A 23,148-nucleotide genomic window follows, 5' to 3' on the forward strand; every position below is an offset into this window, starting at 1 on the left:
TCATCGCCAGTGCTCCCACTTCCTCCTCCTCTCGCCGCGACGCCGCCTGCGGCTCAGCCAGTCAGCCGGCTCTCCCAGTGTCCCGATCCACTCATCGACTACGGGTCTACGGCCTATAAGCCTATTCGAAGTTTCGAAGTTCGAACTGGTCCTCCTCTCTCCCACTTCCACCTCCAGTCCTCCTCTCGCCGCCTGTGGCTCAACCAATTCTCCCTTCTCCACTTTTCTAAGTTCAATTTTGTTTAATTGAATCAATTCAATTTGGGGCAATTTATAGGGTTAAGGATTGATGTGAAAATGTGAAATTCAATTTTGTAGGTTGTATTGGATTGAAGTTTAAAGTTTTCGTGGATTGAAGAATGGAAATCAGGTAGGCTTTAGATTTGTGGGCAGATTCGGTGACTTGAAGATTTGCACCTTTTCTAATTCAAGATTCGCTGCTTTCTTGGTGTTTCTTTGTTTTAATGTCTTGTTCATGTGTGCATCTATGTATGATCTTGTGCAGGATGGAAGTACTTTGGGACTCCATTATTAGAGTAGCTACAATCTACTGCTTTCCAAGCTACTTTTTTCTTTTCTTTTCATTGTGGCTTTTATTTTTGTTAAATTAGTTATTATGAAAAGTAGTTAATTCAAAGTTAATCCTATTATTAGAGTTAGATTTAGTTAATTTAGGTTCTTGTATTGCATTGCACGTTTATTTTGTTATTGATTTTGTTTTTTAGTTTTGTATAGATATGCATTTGAGGGGTAAGGCTCACTACGTCCCTCCCTGACTAGGTGTACATTTTTTTTAAATTAATAAAATTATCTCGCACCGTCGAGATTCTCCATTATATATATATATATATATATATATATTTTTAAGAAATCCAAGTGTAGACACCAAAAATTTAATGAAAATAAATTCATTAAATAATTCGGTCAACACTCAAAATTATGACTGAACAAATTTAGTCGGCATGTGGGTCCCACAAAATGTCCACGTGGCTTGTGAGTCAGCAAAATCACACAGACTCAGAGAATGACACTTGGCGACACATGAAAGGCCCGACGGCAATAAATGAATTTGCTCCGGCTAAATCAATTGATATTAAAGCGGATCAATCAAATTAAATAAGTTGATTCCAAGTCAAATCAAGTATTAAATCTCGTCTGCTGATTAGATATCAATTTATAATCAAGACGGCAATCAGTCATCAAATTAATTTGCTGATTCCTTAAATAGTCGTGATTAAATCAGCTAATTAACGCTGATTGATTTGATTATGTTATTAAGGAAAATGTGATTAAAATCAGCCATTAAATTGATTGGCTAATTCCTTAATGATCGTGATTAAATCAGTTAATTAACGCTGATTAATTTGATTACGTAATTAAGGAAAATACAATTAATTACGTGTCATCAAGGCGTTCCAAATTGAGAGAGACGCCGACACTATAAATACCCCCTCTCAAATCAAGAGAAGGACTTCAGCCAGAAAAGAGAAGGAAATACTCTCAAAATTCATGAAGCCTCCCAAGCTCGTGTGAAGAACCCTCAAGCTGCCAAATAGCCGGTTCATCACCAACCTCAAGCCAAAGCACTCGTCACGTGTCAACTCTCGTGACTATCTTCCAACTCAAGATCAAGCGTCGAGCCCTTGAGTGAAATTCATCGTCGGAGATCGAATCAGAGGATTATCAAAGATTGTAACCCGCACTTGAATTAATAAATATATTATTTTTGTACACGTGTCTGTATCTTGCTTGCTTTCAGATTTTCGTGTTTACACCAAGCCCGCCCAAGATTTCAATCCTGGATCCGCCATTGACAAAGAGGGAATCTGGTAATAAAGGAAAGCAGAGAGAAGCTCAAAGTCAAGGATCTAACTCTTTTGTAGGCCCTTAACTCGCAGGTGGAGAAGTGCCAAAGCGCAGAGAAAGATTGCTCCCTTCTTGGGTGACAAGATGGGCTCGACCTTATTGTTTCTCCATTACCCCTTAACTACCAGATAACTGACCTGAGAAGAAGAGACTCGAACCGCTCTCCATGTGTTCAGAAATGATATCGATTACTGATGAAAGTATCTCGGCCCTAGTAATCAGAGTCAATGTGCATGATATTGTTTGATAATATAACAAACACCTAAAGATTATTCTATCTTGTTACTGGAGTTTACGTTAAAGGAGAGGGGAGCGTGGTAGCACAAGTTCTTCAATTGGGCACAGCATCATGGCGAGAGATATCATCAGTTCTTCCTCCCTATCATTTAGATAGGGTGTAGAATGTATGTGCGTATGGAGACATGCATTGGTCAGCCTAGCAATGAATATATAAGTACAGGAATTAAGTACAACAACAAGCAGTTTTATATGTTCTTTTGACCTTAAGAAAGAAGCTCTCCTCTTCCCTCGTCACATGCAAAGGTCAAACAAGCTTGGTATTGAGGATCGAAACTTGGACTTTACATACTTAAACTTGCTGACTCTAAAAGGATCTGTAGCCGTTGTAGATACTTCATCGTCAAAAGGTATAGATAGAAGTATTGAGATATGGGTGTTGAAAGATCAGAACAAAAAAGTGTGGACGCGAGATTATTACAGCATAAATTATAACCATATATGTAAATCACTTCCCAAGTATGTGAATTGAAGGATGCTAAGTGTGGTGAATGGGAATATGGCATATTTTTCATATATATAGCAACAGTGTTGATTTAATCTTTTGGATCTAAGATGTGGTTCTATGAAACTTGTAATAGGTCCATTTGGGAGTTGGAGCTGGGATGTTACGAGCATCTTCAGTTACACCAATAGCTTGATTTCCTATAAAATTTATGGAAATTTAGATGAAGCTGATGTCGGATTTATTAGCAACCTAGCTAGCTAAAAAGTTATGGCAATTATATGATCGAAGGTGAAGGCTTTAGTTTAACTGGGGAGCACATGCGTGCTGCGAAGACTGAGAAGGTAATGCACAAGGCTTCAGTTTAATTACCAGAATGTAGAAGATAAAGTGTTTGATTGTACAAGTATTCTGTGTGTGTGTGTGTATATCGATCTGGGTGTCTCTTATCAAATAATAATAGAAAAATAAATTGATTATTATATGGATCTAACATAACTCTATATTTAGAAGTTACTATATCCTTCATGTCCATGGATTTTGTATCCTCCATCCTGTTATTTTGCTCATCATGGTATGCACAAATTCATCAAGAAGTCTCAGCACTTGCACAATTGTGATGTGAATACCAGTACTAATGCAAATGATTTTGAAACTGAATGCTGAATTTAACACAACTGAAAGTCATTAACAATTGTCAATCCTTACTATATATATATATATATATATATATATATATATATATGAATGTAACACATCAACGGTTAACAATCATAAATGATAACAACAAACAATGTGAATGTACCATGGAGTTTTCCTTCACATCTGATTATTAGGTAGGCTTTGCCCTTGTCTTCTCAACAACAAAGAACCCAACCAAGGACAAAACGGAGAAAGCACTAAAGCAAATCGATACCACATCAAGCGTCTTGTGTCGTCCGGTGATCCCCTGGACCTCAAATATGTTGTAGTTTTTCTTCGGTCCCGTGCTTTGACCGTAAGCCACCGCAACACCTGCACCGTCGTAAGCGTAGGCGCGTACGAAGTACGAAGCAGAAGGCACGTCGCGCTTTATGGTCCAATCTATGTACTTCCACTTGCTAGCACTACTAGCAAAATAACAACACACACGGATTTACTGTAGTTAAAAGCCACAGATATCCGTGTGCAATAGAAATACTGACAGAAATCCGTGTGAAATGAGCATAATGGGGCCCACAATAATTTATACAATAACAATATCAACGGATATCCGTGTGAATAAACAACAGTCACAGATATCTGTGTAAAAACTAAAACATTTTCACACGGATATCTGTGTGAAAAACAATTCACACGGATTTCTGTATGTATTATAAATTAGTTTATTTTGAAATCATTAATTTTTTATGTTATGTGAATTATGGAGGGACGGATTTCCGTTACAATAAGTATTTGATACAGATTTCTGTGTGAAATGAGTAATACACACGGATTTCCGTGTGAAAATGTTGAAACAGTAATCCGTGTGAAAAAGCCAAAAAGGAGACTACACACAGAAATCCGTGTGCATAAACAATAGTAACTGATGTCTGTGTAAAAACTAAAACCTTTTCACACGGATATCTGTGTGAAAAACAATTCACACGGATTTCTGTATGTATTATAAATTAGTTTATTTTGAAATCATTAATTTTTTATGTTATGTGAATTATGGAGGGACGGATTTCCGTTACAATAAGTAGTTGATACAGATTTCTGTGTGAAATGAGTAATACACACGGATTTCCGTGTGAAAATGTTGACACAGTAATCCGTGTGAAAAAGCCAAAAAGGAGACTACACACAGAAATCCGTGTGCATAAACAATAGTAACTGATGTCTGTGTAAAAACTAAAACATTTTCACACGGATATCTGTGTGAAAATAACAATTAGCTACAAAATTCCGTGTGAAAAAATATAGGTGCCTTAACCCTAAATACCACATAAAACTAATATGCTCATAACCGCTCATTCGCAACTTATTTTTTCGATCTGTCAGCTCTCATACTCTCATGAATATGAGGTATACCAAATAATGTAAAAATTTTGTAAAATTTATCTTCTTGTGGTTTAACTCCCCTTAGGGAAGTATCGATGTATATAAGGTTAACCACTTTATTTGATATTGAAATAATGGCTTTAATTTGAGTTAATTTTTTTACACCATACCTATTAATACGCTATAAATACCCATCTCAAATTTATTAATTTTCAATTTTTATTTTTTGGATTGCACAAAATTCTTATATGTCTACTAATGTGGTATAACTAGTTTATTAGTTATAATGAAAAGTATACCTTCCATAAGCAACAATGCGTAGGAAATAGACTTTATCAAAATCGACCGTAGGATGTTATCATGATAAGAATAAATGGTTGTGTTCAAAATTTCAGCTATTTTTGTCGTCGTTTGGGTTTCGATCTAGTAGGTCAACCCTAAACTTTAAATACTACATAAAACTAATATGCTCATAACCGCACACCCCTAACTTTTTTTTTTGATCTGTAAACTCTTATGCTCTCATGGGTAGAAGCTATATCAAGTAATGTAAAAATTTCTGAAATTTTATCTCCTCAAGGGTCGGCTCCCCTTAGGGAAGTAGAAGCTTTTAAAGGGTTGACCAGTTTTTGGTACAGACATCTGTGTGAAATGAGTAATACACACAGATATCTGTGTGCAATGTTAACACAGAAATCCGTGTGAAAAGAACAATAAGCTACAAAATTCCGTGTGAAAAAGGAGACTACACACAGAAATCCGTGTGAATAAACAACAGTAACTGATGTCTGTGTAAAAACTAAAACCTATTCACACGGATATCCGTGTGAAAAGAAAAATTAGCTACAGAATTCCGTGTGAAAAAGTATATGTGTATATAAAGTTCACCACTTATTTGATATTGAAAGAACGGCAGATTGAGTTAATTTTTTTACACCGTACCTATTAATACGCTATAAATAGATGAGTAATGTCAAATTTATCAATTTTTTATTTTTATTTTTTGGATTGCACAAAATTCTTATATGTCTACTAATGTGGTATAACTAGTTTATTAGTTATAATGAAAAGTATACATTCCATAAGCAACAATGCGTAGGAAATAGACTTTATCAAAATCGATCGTAGGATGTTATCATGATAAGAATAAATGGTTGTGTTCAAAATTTCAGCTATTTTCGTGGTCGTTTGGGTTTCGATCTAGTAGGTCAACCATAAACCTTAAATACTACATAAAACTAATATGCTCATAACCGATCGCTCGTAACTTATTTTTTTGATCTGTAAACTCTCATGCTCTCATGGGTAGAAGCTATATCAAGTAATGTAAAAATTTCTGAAATTTTATCTCCTCAAGGGTCGGCTCCCCTTAGGGAAGTAGAAGCGTTTAAAGGGTTGACCGGTTTTTTGTACAGACATCTGTGTGAAATGAGTAACACACACGGATATCTGTGTGAAATGTTAACACGGAAATCCGTGTGAAAAGAACCATTAGCTACAGAATTCCGTGTGTAAACAATAATTAACATGACTAGTTATATATTACCGAGATATATATCAGTAGTAAATATATATATGTATCTCACACGGATTTTCGTGGCAAATTTTTTCCCGCTCACTTTTTTGAACAAATTCAATTTCCCTCCCCTAGTAGTATTACACACGGATTTCCGTGGATTACTGAGGTAAATACACACGGATATCAGTGGTAAAGGTAAATGTATTTCACACGGATTTCCGTGGAAATTCCTCTTATAACCAGCAAATTGATCCAAATCTGAAGCTATTGAGTTACTGAAGTAAATTCACACAGATATCTGTAACAAATGTATATGTATTTCACACGGATATCTGTGTGAAATATTATAAACACACAGATTTCCGTGCATCACTGCTACTTAAAAGTTAAAACTAGATTGGGTAAATTGAAAAGCCTCCTCCGAATCGAATTCTCCTCTGTCTCCCTCTCTCTCATCTCCTCCACCCACTGCCCCTCCCCCACCCTCTTCTCCGCCTCCCCCTCTCTCTCATATCCCAGCTCCTCTTCTCTGCCTCCCTCTTTCTCATCTCCAAATTGTTTTGGTTTAATGGAGGACAGAGGAACTAGATCTGTTTTCTCTCTCCTCCGACACCCACTTCCGGTCACCACCGTGACTCACCTCCACCATCACAGACCTCACCGACCTCTGACGAGTTTAACGCAGCCTCCTTGACTTCCGGCAACAACCCGTGATGGACCCTGTGCTTTTTCTCAAACCGACGTCGTCTTACTTGGAAAACGGAGGTGAGCATCGATATATTCTGTTTTCATTTTGTTCTTCCATTTATGTCGAAATCAGTCATTCTGTTTTGTAATCATTCTTTTCTGTAATTGTGTTACTAGTTTGGATTTCATCTATTTCTGAATTTGAGTGTCTTATGGATTGAATTTTGGATTTGGTTTTCGCCTTTTGGGTGTTTATAGGCAGTACTCCTGGGCTCGATATCGAAGTACTCCCTGAATCAGGTATAATTTTCGTTAATATCTTTGGGTTTTATACTTTTGGTTCTCTTCAGTTGATTTGATGATTGAATTGGGTTGTAGAAGTTTAAAAATCCAAACATGATAAATGTATTTCAGCAGGGGCCCTTGTGTTATGCTTCTTTGAGAAGAAGAGAGGGTAAGTAATGGCCTTGTCCTTGATTTCTTTTTCCAAGGGTCGTGTAGGTGTTCGATTACTGTCTAGGATTGCCTTTAGGCTTTGCTTTTGGTTTAAATGCAGAAACTTTAAGGTAGATTTGGTGGATATGATGAAGATAATGAGTAAATTGATAATGGGTATTGATTTTCCAAATTCTTGTAAGATGACTTCTGATGGTAGTGGATGTTTCTTAGGATAATATCTGTGTATATTAAAATATTAAGCCAAGCTCATTACTTTTATGTTAATTTGAGATGGAGAATATGAGGATCAGTGCTTAACATACTTAATGAATTGCAGATACTTTGAACTAGTCTTGTTGGTTGTTAGTAAGAATAAAGAGTGAGAAGTGAACCTGGTTTAGCGAGGGGTAGTAAATTGATAATGGATTTTGATTTTTCATCTGTTTAATTGTTTAGATAGAACTAACTTATCTACATCAAGCACTGGAACTAACTTATCAATTATTCATTTTAGAGGTTATGAGTGCGATGCAATGCCGCTAGGCACAAGAACTTTGCAAGGGATAATATTGCAGCATCTTTTTTTTTTTTTTTTTTTTCTGAAAATATGGGTTGCAATTTGGTTGTTAAGTTGCAATGAAGTTGTGCTATTAATTTATTGATGGTTGATTGTAGTGGGCAGCTATATACATCTTTATTAGTCATAACGTTTGATTCCATTCTTCATGGAATTTTTATGGTGCAGATGGAATCTCAATTGTCACCAAGTTGATGAGGAAAAAGATTATGAAAGCGAAGTTCAGACTTCCTCCACTCTCAGATGCAACACCAGCACCTCAACACACCCGCTCATTGTTTTTAGGAAGTTTCTTTTGCACATGTGGTAAAGGAACTAATGTCCATAAATAGCTTCTAGGATATTGTATTTCCTTTTGGATTTGCAATTAAGAAACTATTTGTATGTGATGACTCTATGAATATAAGTTCGCATATTCTTTTCTTAATTTATTGTTATTTTATGAGTTATTGATCTGATTGTGTCAACTTTAATTAAGTAATACAGAACATAAAGCATAATAAGAAAATTAACGAAATTGGTTCCTAATTAATTAGCAGATTTTTTATTTTTTTTTATTTTTATTTTTTTTATAAATGCTATTACTTTTACACACAGAAATCAGTGAGAGTTAGGGTAAAAGAATTTGACACAGAAATCCGTGTGAGATAGGAAGTTATTCACACGGATTGCATTTCATTACGGTAATTTATATTCATGGAAAGACAGTGGGGCCCACGTCTAATCTTCACACAGATAAAATAATCCGTGTGAGATAAATATATATTTGACACAGAAATCCGTGTGAGATAGGTAAACATTTGCTACAGAAATCCGTGTGAAATAGAGTTGTTCACACGGATTTCGTTCCATTCTGGTAATTTATATTTATGGAATTATAGTGGGGCCCACGTTAGTATTTCGCACGGACAACATAATCCGTGTGAGATGAGCATTACCCCCCCTCCAAACCACACGGTAACACCAATCTGTGCGTGCACTGTGTGTAAAAGCTATCACACACTGAAATCAGTGTGAGATAGTCTTATTACCCACAGATTAAAATCCGTGGGTAATTGTTGTTTTGCTAGTAGTGTAGAGCCGTGTTTGTATGGTCTAGTTTCTATCTTGAACTGGCACGTCTTGTCCTTTGCGAGGTTGTCCACCGTCTTCCTCCACCCGCGGTCCACTTGACTCACCGGCGCGTAGCACAGCTTCACCTTGATGGTCTTGTACCCCGAGTCGGTGGTTCCGGCTGAGAAACTCTGGTTTAGACGCCATGAGATGCTGAGTTTGTCTTCTCCAGCTTTTAACGTCCCACCAAAAGTCCAACTACCTTCCGCAGGTTTCATAACTGTAAAATTCATGCATTGAAAGTTAACCCACTTAAAAAAAAGATCGGATTTTCGACAAAAAGCTGAAAATTTTACATACCCTGTTCTGGTTTGTGGGGTGACACGATCATTTCTAAAGTGTTGGGCAGAGAGGAAAAGAGGACGACGCCATTTGCATCAGAGGTTTCTGCTAAGCATGATAGAAAAAGAAGAAGGGAAGCCAAGACAATCTCACTACGCGATGCCATCTGAGAATATTTTTGGAGGTTTCTACTTGATTTCTGTGAAGTCTGAATCTCTGTATGTATAAACAATCATCAAGCGCAAATTGCACTTCAATGCAGCTTGAGCTGCATGTGAACTAGTAGGAGAGACGACTTTCAGACATTTTTTTCTCTCCACTAGCTAGCACCGCATTATTTTCAATGCTTTTGAATTCCTTTTCACTATTCATATTTTCAAATTTAACTGATGAATTTCAAAATAGTTTTCATTAATGCTGTGCTCCTTTGCATTCTCTTTTTTTTTTTCTTTTTTTTTTAAAGGTCAAAAGAAGGCACCAATGGAGATGCCCCCAGAATTTGTTAGAGAAAAAAGAGAACAATAAGAAGAGGATTGAGGACGAAGCCAAACACCTCGTAATAAAAAAAAAACAAATTATACATGCTAAGAAAATATAAACCAGCAATGAAGAAAATCTTAAAGGATTTAAATTATGGCCGTTACTCAGTCGATTTGAATCGGTTATAGTTATTACCAACTTCAAAATCAAAGCCTTCGGTTTTAAAATTGAGCTACCAATTACCAACCAAAATTTTCAGTTTTTAATCATATCTGCCAAAGTATTTCAGTTTTCGGTATACTAATTTTTAAACACCTAATTCTTTGTAATATAAATTAGAATGAACAGTCCTAGGTTTTTCAATTTTATAATAGTAAACTTTGTATTCATCTACTAATTATAGCTTTCTTTTGTACATATGACATCAAGTTTTAGCCATTTTCAATAAAATTAAGTTATTTAACCATCTTTGACCAGTATTCATCTACTCCAAGTAGAATATGTAGTAATGCTCATACTATTATGAAAATATTTATGTTTATTTCTTAATATACATGTATGACTATGTGTATTGAAAATCATAGTATATATAGCTAATATATAGATAATCGATAGATTCAGTATTTACCAAAATCAAACCAACTTTTTTCGGTAATTTTTTATTCAGTTTTATCACTCTCAGTCACAAAAAAGTCGGTTTAGCAAACCTAAAACTTCGGTTAGTATTCGATTTCGACACACTAGCTAGAACATCAGCAGCTAAATATAGCACTATTTCTAAAAATTAAATCCTACATAAACTAATGTGTTAGCATCAAATTTCTATAAATAAATAGAAATCATCTTTGATAGAATCACTAGTGCTATTGACGTTATTTATAATTAATTTATATATTCTCATAAACTCGTAACTCTGTCACACGAGATACTAATTTATCATACATGAAAAATAGTACTTATCAGTTATCACATCAATAACATTGCATTGACTTCAGAAGGATCAATGCTCATCATACACACCAATATACTAATTTATCATACATGAAAAATAGTACTTATCACATCAATAACATTGCATTGATTTCAGAAGGATCAATGCTCATCATATACACCAATATACTAATTTATCATACATGAGTACTTATCACATCAATAACATTGCATTGACTTCAGAAGGATTAATGCTCATCATACACACCAATTCAATACTATTATAGAGTCACCTTCTATTCTAGCACGTCGACATGATATTGTACTAATTATAGTTGGCATCTCTTCTTTTCCAAGTCACACTCAACCCACCATGGCACCAATTTGATCACACTTTCAACTTCTCATATATAGAAACATGGTAATGCATAATTGCTTATGAGAAAACAGACACTATGATCATACAAAGCTAGTGAAGGTACTACTAGAACCAACCAAACATTGGTGGACTCTTTTGATTCTCATTCTCATACGTAGACCTAGTTACCAACACTTCTTTTGGACGACTTTGCCCTCGTCTTCTCAGCAATGAAGAACCCAGCCAGGGCTAAAACCGAGAAAGCGCTGAAGCAGACGGAAACAATATCAAGCGTCACGTGGCGCCCGGTGATAGACTGCACCTCAAACAAGTTGGAGTCCTTCTTAGGTCCCGTGTTTTGACCGTAAGCCACCGCCACCTCGACGGCGTCGTAGGCGTAGGCGCGTACGAAGTACTTGGCGGTGGGCACGTCACGCTCGACTGTCCACTCGAAGGTCTGCATGGAGGCGTTGTACGGCCTGGCGACGATCTTGTGCTGACAGGTCTTGTCCTTGACGAGGTTGTCCACTGTCTTCCTCCACGCGCGGTCGACTTGGCTCACCGGCGCGTAGCAGAGCTTCACTGTGACGGTCTTGTAGGCCGAGTCAGTCCCAGCTGGGAGGCTCTGGTTCAAACCCCATGTAACAGAGATTTTGTCTTCCCCAGCTTTCAGGAGTGTTCCATTTGCCTCAACTGCAAAAATCAATTCAAGAATTAAAATCAAAATTCAAATTAAACAACACCCAATTGAAGATCAAGGATTTGGGACTAGAAAGTTTGGAACTTTTCATGGAATTTATAACCGCATAATTAATCCATGAACTAAAATAAAGAAACAGTCAAAACCCACTTGAAAAACAAGGATTTTTTATTTTTTTGGCAAAGAAAAAAAAAACAAGGATTTGGGACTAGAAAGTTTGAAACTTTCATGGAATTTATAACTGCATAATTAATCCATGAATTAAAATGAAAAATGAAACAAAACCCAATTGAAAATAAGGATTTGGGACTAGAAAAGTTGAAAGTTTGAAACTTTTTCATGGAAATTATATACATACCGTGTGAAGCAGTTACAATAAGAGATTGTTTCAGAGTGGAGAAGAGAACACCATAGGAGGTTTCTGCTAAGCAAGAGAGGAGAAGCACAGAAGCCAATAGAATCCCAGCACGTGAAGCCATCTCAGTCCTTTTGGTCGCTTTGAGTTGCGGAAAGGCAGAGAGAGAAAGAGAGAGACTATGAGAAAGTGAGAAACTGATCCTGAAGATGCTGAGCTGATGATTAACGGGTACTTGGGGAACCCTTTTTATACAAAGTACAAGGCAAAGAAAAAAAATATAAAGAAATGAGAAAAGGGGTACGCAGAAATAGTCAAAAGGCCGAAGTTTAAGCTGGATTGTGGGAGATTAAGGACAAAGGCAACAAAGGCATTACGGAGTGTGGAGAAATAATGTACAGCATGATGAAAATGGCTCTAAAGGACCCTGAAGGGATGGTTTTGTTTGAAATTTTGGATTAGAGTATTATGACCAAACAAGGTTTTTGGGCTGCTTGTGTTTAGGGTTTTGTTTAATGGTTGACTCTGACCGCTCTGAGTAGGTTCAAATTTGTTTAAGGTGTACATATTGTGGTGGATGAGAAGATAGAGGGTCAAGATTGGGACTACTTGCCTAGCTGCTTGCCTCATGCTCATTCCTCTTGATTCTACACCCGAATATATTTCATTTGTTAAATTCTATGCATTTGTCCTCTAATGTTTTGGAAAGGGCAAAAGGAGAAGGCCACAGAATTGGGAAGCAAATGAAGTTTCGACGGTTATACAAAGAAAATATCAGCAGTTCTCAACCTTTGGGATATGCTACTGCTAGCCCCTTCCCTTTGCAGAAATAGGAATTGACCCCATTCATCTAAGCTGAGCTGGCTAGTATCAAGATGCCAGCACAAAATGATTTTATAGTGCCAATAAATAGTCAACTAAGATAGAAGTACCAATTTGTTGGAACAGTGGAGTAGGTTAGAGTCCAAAGGCAAAGCAAGCCAACTATGCTTGCATAACTCTCTTGTCTAGAGGAGGCTAGCCTCTAACAAGAAAAATTTAATGCTAATCAAACTACAAGGATCATAGATTATATATAAAGGAGATTGTAGTTTAAAAGATGTTCTTCTTTTCATATATATAAAGGAGAAGGGATTCAAATGCATCAACATCAACAAACATTTGTATATGAGAAATCCGAATATAGATCAATAGAGAGTCGAGTAGTACATAATTTGTGAAATGTACGTGCTTAAAGGAATATTACGACTTGAGTATTTAAGATGAAGTCAAATATAGTAGTTAGGATAGGAGAAGAGGTGGCTAAATCAAGTATGCATTTATTGTTAATTAGTTTGTTATTAGTTTATTATAAAATCACACGAATCATTACGTCCGTACATTTTCCTTTTGGCTCATGGATGACTAAATTAAGATAATATTGACATCTATGGATTGTGAAAGTGCTTATCCGATTCCTGGTCCACCATTTGTATCACAAAAAACACAAGAATAGCATTGAACTTAGTTCCTCGAGTTGTAATATCAGTCATCGACTGTCAAATTGAGCTCTTTTTGGATATATCGAAAGAGGGAGTTAATAGAAATAGAGAAAAATGTTGAAGAATGTCGACATAATGTGTGCCTCTACAAATTAGGGTTTAGAGTTGTAATAGGAAAATGTTATAGATATTCAATTGTATTCGGATTCTATTACTTTTTGAGTACCTTGTAACTCCCTATTTAAAGGGCTCCTATTATCAATAATAAACACGATTACAATTCTTCTACTGTTATAAAGTAGGGAGAAAATAGAGAGAGAATAGTAGGGAGGAAGTAGAAGTATCTCATTCAGTCTCATTAGCCTCCTTTATATAGAGGTAGGGTTTACATCAAAGTACACAACTAATGAGTATTTACGTGGACAGCCATATAGATAATAATATTTACAACACTCCCCCTTGGATGTCCACCAATGAATGATGATATTGGACGCGCTTATTGTTGCCTCGTTAAAAACCTTGCCAGGTAACAAAAACTCAGTGGGACAAAAATAACCATGGTCGAAGGATAAAAAGAGCACAACGCGCATATGTCCTAGGTAACATGCTTCTAGATGCTCCCCCTGATGAGAATCTCCCCCTGATTGTTGCAAGCCTTAATTATGTGTGCGATAAGCTACATGTACCATGTATAGTGGTTTGATGTGTCTATCACTGAAGTGAGACCACGTGTGCTTTGCATATAGGGGCTCCTCACAAATTTTCATACCTGAAAAGGTTAAGCAATACCAACAAAGCTAGACGATTTTCAATAAGCCTTACCTCATATGATAAGGTTAGAAATAATCTCATATGCTCAAATTCATACACAAAGTAATAGCTAAACAATATAAAGAAATTGACACATTTAACTTTGTATAGTTTAAAACATTGAAAAAATCATCATGGCATACCTAGCCATACACATCAATATCTTTGTGTATTGATATGTCTCATATAAGCTTCTTCAAGAGCTTTAAGTTATTCATAACTTTGCGAAAGTTAGAATATGTTGCAACATTATATTCATAATTCGAATTCAATAGTAGTCTCTTCATAGTACTCATTAAGGCAATTTAGATCTCGTTGACTAGAATGAAATGAGTACATATGAGCTAGCTTTAGACTCTTTGATTCCATGAGTGAGCTTCAGGCTCTTTCAACCTTTCATGGATTTGCATTTGAAGCATTCATGTATTTGAATCCCTTAAGGATTTGATAAGCAATGCGCTTATAATGACACTTTGCTTTTAGCAATGTGTCTTTAAGATATTCATAATATATGATAACAAGGTGCCATAAATCTCTCGTCAATATAACAACTATATGCAACACTGTACTTATAGAAAATTGTCATTCATATAAGGGAAGATATTCATAATCTCATGTCTCTATAAATAGACATTGTGTCATAGTGATTTATCTTCACTTTTGATAAATACCCTTTTGTACCATGTAGGGTTAAAGGTCCAAGTATTTCATCACTTTTCAAATATTCAATTTCATTGGAATTGTCTCTTTCCAATTTGGCCAATAATATACTTTGTCGACATTCATGGTGAAACGTGGTATAGCATCAATACAGCCCTTAATGATTTTTCTTTGGTAGCTACCATTTGTAAATTATCATTGATGATCATTAATCATAGATCCCACACATTCTTACGTGCATGCATTAGCTGTAATAAGCTTATTGATATTGGGTACCCATGCCACTTCTGGGGCATATATTGTCACTTCTAGGACAATCATCTCTCATAGATGAGTCATGTAGCGAATGTGGATCTTTTTACTTATAATCTCATGTATGAGCATTATAGGGCTTGTATAATATTCCCTGTTTTGGGAGCTTAAAACTTTAGACCTGGTGGATACATTCCACACAAATTCACGTTGTTATTCAAATGACAGTACTCTTTCCTCCTCCTAACGGCAGGAAGACTGTCTTATTATGACATGCGCAAAAGATGCGTTTAAATATCTATCACTTTTTTGAAGTGAAGATCTTCATTGGTTGGTGGCAAACCCAAACCAAATTTTAGGTCAAAACATGTTTTCTCCATTAGCATCAACCATATTGATTTATTATTGTATCACTAAAACATCATTTCCTAATGGCGTACCTACACCCTCTGTATGTGTAGCCATATTAGGAGCTGTGATATTGTTTAATGATATTCTGTTCAGGAGAACCATGTCAATTGGATACATTTGCAACCCACAAATCAAATGGAGTCTACCTTGTTTGTATTAATATGGTTGGTCTCAAGGACTTTAACCCAAGCATCGACTTTGCATTTAGCATATAATTTTGTCACTTTCTTTTATCAATTCACTAGTTTTGATATTTCTTGAAGTCAAAATGAGACGGTGGATAAATATCTCACACCAATTCATATCGTTCTTCAGGAACAATCTTTCTCCCCCTCATGGCAGGAGGATTGTCTCATTAAAGTGACAACTAGCAAATATGCGGTAAATAAATAATTTGCTTGTGTGTAAGGTTAGCCGTCATCAAAACTTGTAAGTGATGCCACGCAACATGGTAGACAAAACATGATGTAACCAGTGAAGCCAAATAGTGTATTTGGTTCAAGGAACTTCAAGTTCATGATATCATATGCCTTAGTTTACTGTAAAAAATTCGATACAGTATATATCTGATGGCATAAAGTCTTCTCCAACCATATAGGAGGTAATTAATGCAATAATATTTCAAATTCGGTAACATGATAGTAGCTCATTTGGAGCCATAGATCAAGATCTACAACTCTTGATATGGTTGTTACCTTAGCTTCAGTAAACATTAATTGTGAAATACTGATAATTGGAATGAACCAACTTCATTTTGAACTGCTGGCCAAAATGATATACTCGAAAATTTCGAGTTAAAGACTACAATCCATAAGATCAAGTAAGTTTATCATGTGAAGAACCTCAAGTTCTGTGTCACATATAAATGTGTAGTCATAAAGAAGAGGGACTTCAGGCCCTCATATAATTGGAGATCCAAGAAACTTGAGGTTTCAATTTTTTTCAATTTATAACAACCTTTTAAGGAACATCAGGTTCCTTCATAATCAGATTAAGAAATATTTAGTTTCAATGAAAACTCAAGAGGTTACAATAAATCTGAGGAATAACACAATAATGCTTTCAACTTTGCTTATTGTAAGCAAAAGACATCAGGCATGTGAGATGAATCTCAATGTTCTTACTAGTAAATGCAATTTAATTTGACCAGTGCCCTTTCGAAAGTGGCTTGATAATCATCCACCATATAGTGTACCATAGGCGACACACACCCAATTTACAATTTCCTCACATATGTGGATGTTAGGACAATATTTACATTGACTCCTGATTTTTCTCTTGCCATGATCTACTTCTGGTGGCATTTCATGGTATAGCCATGTCAATCGGCTTTCTTACTATACAATGAGATCTATGAGACAGGGAGATTATACATCTCTCGTAATATTGGAGGCACAGAATGCAAAGGGACAATAATGTGTGCTCTTCTGGAGCCATCAATCAGATATGTAAGATCTGAGATGATTGTTATATTAGCCTCATAAGCATAACCATGCATAAAATTGCATTGCTTGAAAGTCACTCAAAACATAAGTTTGAAGATGACAGAAATCAAATTTGTAAGAATTGAACAGTGGATCTCATAGGATATACACGAAGCTTCTGGTCCGTGTTATACAGGTAAAACATGACGTTTAATTATTGTGTTGTTGTTTGATGTACATTAACATCAAATGCATTTTGAACTTCTAGCCAAAATAATATACTCGAAATATCGAGTTCAAACTTCATGACCTTAACTTATGAGTGAAGGACTTTAGATGGTCATCTAGTTAGTTTGATCATTGAGGAACTTCAAGTCCTCACCTAATTAAGGATCAAGGAACTATATGTTCTGATCTCTTTTAATTACAAAATCCACGATCACAAATTTGGGGTATACTCATACTCATTCGTCATAAACCAACAGTTAAATATCTGCTTACTTTTAAATTGGTGTCAATATAATTCCCTCAAAACTTCAGGTTTGAGGTTGACTGAGATTAAAACTCTTCGATAAATTGTCCATATATCCACTCGAAACTTAAGGCTCGAGTCTGCACAATTAGAACTTCAGGTTCTAAGGTGGAATTCTTTAAGCAGACATAAAGAAGAATATATCAATCGACATATGAAAATTACTCGAAACTTCTAGTTCGAGTTGACATAAAGTCAAATAAACTATGAATGAATTATATGTGTAATCGAAGCTTCAGGTTCGAATATTTTTTTCTATGAACTGCAAGTTCTAAGATTTCGTAATTTGAACTTCGGGTTCAAATAAATTTGGTGCTTAAAACTTCAGGCTCGAGGTAACTAAAGTGAATCTTCAAGTTCACTTTTATACTCAAAGCTTCGGGTTTGAGTTTTACTGTTAGAACTTTAGGTTCTACTATGAAATTTTGAACTTCTGGTTCAAAAATATTACATTCGAAATTCATATGTTCGAGGTATAGGACTGCTGGTCCGTATGAGTAACAAAAAAAAAATTTAAAAGATAAGTACATAACAAAGTAGGAAAATTGCAGGGAAGAAAAATAAATAGATAAACCATACAATAAAATTAACTGTGGAAACTTCTGGTTCTATTAATGAAGAAAATACACAGAACTTCTAGTCTGCTTAACTTCACAAAATGATCATCTTTTTTCTCTCCTCTAATCACACAAGTACATAATTTTATCTTGTGGAGAACGTACGTAGCTTCTAGCTTTAACCAAGTGTTCAAAATTGAACTTCAAATTCACATTGTCGTACGGAGGAGGGAACCCCAATACTAAAATAATTTGAGGAACTTCCGGCCCTCTTATAATTATTGGGGATTAAAAATATGTGAGTTCATATACCCAATTATATAACTCTAAGGATCTTCTGGCCCTCGTAATTGTATAAATTTATGAGACTTCATATCGCAATTTTTCCACTAAACAATCTTTAAGGAACTTCAGGCCCTCGTGTAATCATATAAAGAAAATATTTTGATCCCATTGAATTTACAATGGTCATTGAAATCCGTCTATGAGCAATAAAATCATATCATACGTCCTTACCTTTTGAGCATACTTATGCAAATAATCGTAGGATTGTATAACCTGGATATCAAAAAAAATATTGATCCGCCTTTGGGAGTTACTGATCCTGCCATAAATTGAATCAACATAGATAGTGGTCATCACTCTCATCACGTCAAGATTGCTTCTCATATTAATCAATTCATAAATACATGTCCAGATGACAACATAAGACATATACTAATACTTGTAATCATGAAATATATGACGAATTAGGATTGATGCCTAACGACAATTGAAGGAAACACACAAAAAAGTCTTATGAGTGTATACTGACAAAAAACCCCAAAAAATGCTATTAAATAGACAAGTAAAAACTAATGCCTCTATTGCACCTTATAGGATAATACGTTGGGTTTTGGTTGCAAAACCAAAAATAAAGGAGAGAGGCATGATTATTGACAAAAAAAATTGAGATTGTCAGAAAGGAAAACAGGTATGATTCTATTTGCGTGATCAACCAAAACTTTCAGCAATTATACTCATATATGAGAAAAAGAATATATGTATATCAGTATATAAAGCAGGAATCGATGGCACCGTAATGTTTATATATAAGATTAAAGCATAGATCATAGATCATGAAATAAACTCATGAAATAAAGCAGGAATCGATGGCACCTTAAGAAATAAACTGATATGCATAAATGACATAGATCATGAATAAACTCATAGATCATAAGTTATAGTTAATAGCAACAACGTTGCACCATAAACTCGTAGATCATCATAGAGTTTTCAAAAAATAATAGCAGAGCATGCTGATAACGTGTTATAAAGTAGGGAGAAGATAGAGAGAGAATAGTAGGGAGGAAGTAGAAGTATATCATTCAGTCTCATTAGCCTCCTTTATATAGAGGTAGGGTTTACATCAAAGTACACAACTAATGAGTATTTACGTGGACAGCCATATAGATAATAATATTTACAACATCTACAACACGTTATCAGCACGAGTTCTAACCCTAACCCAAAAGAAAAAAAAAACCCTAAAAACTCTCTCTCACAAAAATCTGCCGCAGCCTCCCTGGCTGCAGCCCACTGCCGCAAGCGCTGCAGCTCCTTAGCCGCAAGCCTACTGCAGCCCCTGCTGTCACAGCCTCCTGTCGAATACCTCCTGCAGCCCCTGCTGCTCCAGCCCCCCTGCCGCAGCCTCCTTGCAGCCTACCTTCCTGCGTTGCTGCTGCCGCAAGCCCTGCAGCTCGTGCTGCATCCTCATGTTGCTACCCTGTGCTCGCCCTTGCGTCGCTGCTTCCTGCTCGCTGCACGCTGCAGCTCTTCGCCCAACGTCCCCCACAAGCCTCGTCGCTGCTAACCCACACGCAGCACGCCTACAGCCAAAGCACGAAGCACGCCAGCCACCTTGCGCATCCTACCGGCAGTTCCTTCACCGCTCCTCTATTACCTAGTGATTGCCTTCTGCCAGCGAAAAAAAACAAACTGCAGATATCAAAGCCTGGGCAGAGAAAAAAGAAAAAAAAGGAAGCGGGCCTGGGCAGCGGAAAAAAAAGAAAAAAAAAGAAAAAGGAAGGGAGAAGGGCAGCCCATTAACTGCCAATTTCCGGCAATCCTAATTTAGCTACATGCCTGCATCAACACGCACGTGTATAAAGAATCGTGAAGCAAAGCTTCAAATTACCAAGTAAGTTTTTATGATTAAAATTCCTGCTTTCTTGTCTTTTAAATTCCTTTATTTAGCTGCAAGATTTGTATAATATGAACATGGTTTAATTTCAAGTATTTAATAAGCGGAATTGTGGGGATTCACGCTTAACAAACTAAGAGTGTTCGTAACCAATGAACTAAGAGTGTTCATAATAAACGAACTAAGAGCGTTCGTAACCAATGAACTAAGAGTGTTCATAATAAACGAACTAAGAGCGTTCGTATGAACTAAGAGTGTTCATAATGCTTGGACTAAGAGCGTCCGTAAGCATCAAATTGTGACTATATTAAAACATTATTGTTTGGTCTAATCCAATTATTCTTGGAAATTGATTTATTGGTAGCATAGCTCGGAAATCTTATTATTATTAGTTTTCGTGGAAGTTTAGCTCCGAAACTAATTCATTCTTGTTTCACCCTTTTTCAGGATGTCAAACTTGAACATACTCGATTTTGTTCCATTGGATTATGCAGGCAAAAGATACATATTGTGGGCTCAGGACGTTGAGCTCCATCTTATTTCCCTTGATCTATTGCACACAATCCAAGAGCTTTGTTCTGAAGGAACTGCTCCAGACCCTCAAACTGAGATTGACAACTCCAAGGCACTTGCCCTAATGATGAGTTATATGGATAGAGACCTCCAGTTTGAGTTCATGAATGAGGATAGCACCATAAAGCTTTGGCAAGCGCTTTGTGAACGTCATGGCAATGTTCGTGACTTCATCCTTCCGAATTTAGAAGCAGAATGGAATGATATTTGCTTCTCTGATTTTGATACAGTCATACAATTTTATTCGGAAGCTCTCCGCATCACAAGAATGATGCGCTTATGTGGCAAGACGATCACAGAAGAACAATTGATTAAGAAAACCCTCAATACCTTCCCTGTCTATGCTATGAGATCCTGTGATTTATTTCGGACTCATATAAGAAAACCCTTAATACCTTCAATACCTTCCCTGTCTATGCTTTCAAAAGCTTATTGAAGCTATGGAAATTGTTGAAAGGCAAGACAACGAGCTTGTCAGAAGAGAAATTGATAGGCTTCGAGATAGCTATCCAGAGCATCGTCTCATGGCTAGAGAAAGTAGCCATAGACGTCATGATCCATATGATCGAAATGCTCATGAAGGTAGTCTCCAAAGGCAACAATCACGCCACCGTAGGAGCCATGATTTTGAGGGACTAAGGGTTGGAAACCATAGAGCCAACGTTGGTCATGGTCATAATCTTCTAATGCCTCAGGTCCTAGGGACCATGTACATTGCGCCAATGCGCCTTAATCAAGGGAGAATCCTCTTCATGGTATCTATTTCTAATATGGAACGTCTGATCAATGGGCCTGAGTTTGCAATGTACCTAAGAAGGTAGCTGCCTCACAGTAATCAAGACATCGAGTTCAAAAAGACTTTAAATTTGGCGATGAAGACAAAATGCTGCAGATTTTTATTTCAAATAGTCTTTTATTTTTCCAGGAATTATGTAATGGCAGTTATGCCTTAAATCAATAAATGACATTTTGTTTTAACTCTTTCTCACTTGGCTCACCTAATTAAGTATGATGTCTAGGAAAGTAATTGAGATTAGTGGTACTTAAGAGAGCCTCGCTCCACCGACATTTCTTCCTACTTTCCTAGTCATATTTGATTAGAGTCACCGAACGGATTGAGTGACTACAATCTGTCTAAGTTTGACTTTTATTTTTGGATTAGACTTTGGTTAAGAAACTTTGATGTAATTATTGGCTATTGGCTATTAATAAAGTGTCGATTCTTTAATGTCTTGGACATACCTTAATTCGAACTTTATTTGAAAGATATAAGAGCCAATGGTTTTCATGTGGAAACAAATTATGAGAATGGACAGAGTTCCTTTGCATCACCTCTAATGACTACGGACATAAACGAGTATTAGAGAAACTTATGTGTCGCTCTAGTGGGTTGTATGCAACCACTATTCGAGTTATTGAATCCAACCATGTCATGAGAGACGACTTATGGGATTCTGACACATATAGGCTTTGGCATGATGATCCGTGTATTAAAGACTTTACAAGGACATCCATTTTCATAACAAAGAAAAGTAAGAACCAAGAATTGGTTCGAGGAGCTGCACATGCACCTCATGGCGCCATGATTTTGCTATGACAGGCCACACATGGTTGGCGCCGCCTACCCCCTACGGCAAATACATGGCATTGACACCATAAACCCTAATTCAACTCCTCTCCCTGCTTCTCAAGTCCATTGTGGCTTAACCAAAACTTTCATTGGTTGATTATAAGGCCCATGTTTCATTTTGTAAAGCTTGTTATTTAGGATTAAGACCATCCTATGCAAAGGAGATTGAGGAAATAATTCCATTCTTACAAAGAATCTAAAGGGAATTCTGTGGATTTGATCAACCAACTTGCGGACCGTATAGATGTTTTATGGTGTTGGTTGATACGCAAACACGCTGGTCACGTGTTGTGCCATTATCCACTCATAATGCTACTTATACTACACTCCTAGCACATAACATATGGCTACGGGCTCACTACCCAGATCATCCCATTCAGTCAATTTGACTTGATAATGCTAGAGAGTTTACATCGAAAATTTTCGATGACTATTGCATATCATTGAGTATTGATATCAAGTATCATATTCCCATTTCCCATGTACACACCCATTTGGTCTGGCGGAAATGCCACCATTAAACGACTACGATGGTAGCCCGGACTTTGGTAATGCGCACCAATATTT

General features: G+C 36.4%; 2 protein-coding genes across 2 annotated transcripts; both read right to left on the bottom strand.

Annotated features, from left to right (window-relative positions):
• Positions 1-3,363: 3,363 nt before the first annotated feature.
• On the bottom strand, positions 3,364-9,491 carry LOC112180070 (high-affinity nitrate transporter 3.1-like). The gene is made up of 4 exons (XM_040511322.1): positions 9,265-9,491; positions 8,933-9,184; positions 8,790-8,853; positions 3,364-3,717 (listed from the first exon to the last, which is right to left on the bottom strand). The coding sequence occupies exons 1-4, from the start codon at positions 9,410-9,412 to the stop codon at positions 3,441-3,443; spliced, it is 741 nt and encodes a 246-aa protein (XP_040367256.1). The 5' UTR covers positions 9,413-9,491; the 3' UTR covers positions 3,364-3,440.
• Positions 9,492-11,030: 1,539 nt separating this feature from the next.
• On the bottom strand, positions 11,031-12,698 carry LOC112180293 (high-affinity nitrate transporter 3.1). Its single transcript, XM_024318822.2, has 2 exons — positions 12,073-12,698; positions 11,031-11,707 (listed from the first exon to the last, which is right to left on the bottom strand). The coding sequence occupies exons 1-2, from the start codon at positions 12,191-12,193 to the stop codon at positions 11,196-11,198; spliced, it is 633 nt and encodes a 210-aa protein (XP_024174590.1). The 5' UTR covers positions 12,194-12,698; the 3' UTR covers positions 11,031-11,195.
• Between the last annotated feature and the right edge of the window lie 10,450 nt (positions 12,699-23,148).

Source organism: Rosa chinensis, chromosome 7 (assembly GCF_002994745.2).
Source record: "Rosa chinensis cultivar Old Blush chromosome 7, RchiOBHm-V2, whole genome shotgun sequence".
Taxonomy (NCBI): domain Eukaryota; kingdom Viridiplantae; phylum Streptophyta; class Magnoliopsida; order Rosales; family Rosaceae; genus Rosa; species Rosa chinensis.

Bases quoted from the DNA above. Each gene is read 5' to 3' on its own strand.
- LOC112180070 (XM_040511322.1), bottom strand. From the start codon at position 9,412: ATGGCATCGCGTAGTGAGATTGTCTTGGCTTCCCTTCTTCTTTTTCTA. The intron at 9,185-9,264 runs GTATGTAAAATT...TGAATTTTACAG, and splicing joins ACCCCACAAACCAGAACAGG to TTATGAAACCTGCGGAAGGT. The intron at 3,718-8,789 runs GTAATGCTCATC...TTATTTTGCTAG, and splicing joins CCGTGTGGTTTGGAGGGGGG to TAGTGCTAGCAAGTGGAAGT.
- LOC112180293 (XM_024318822.2), bottom strand. From the start codon at position 12,193: ATGGCTTCACGTGCTGGGATTCTATTGGCTTCTGTGCTTCTCCTCTCT. The intron at 11,708-12,072 runs GTATGTATATAA...TGATTTTTGCAG, and splicing joins TATTGTAACTGCTTCACACG to TTGAGGCAAATGGAACACTC.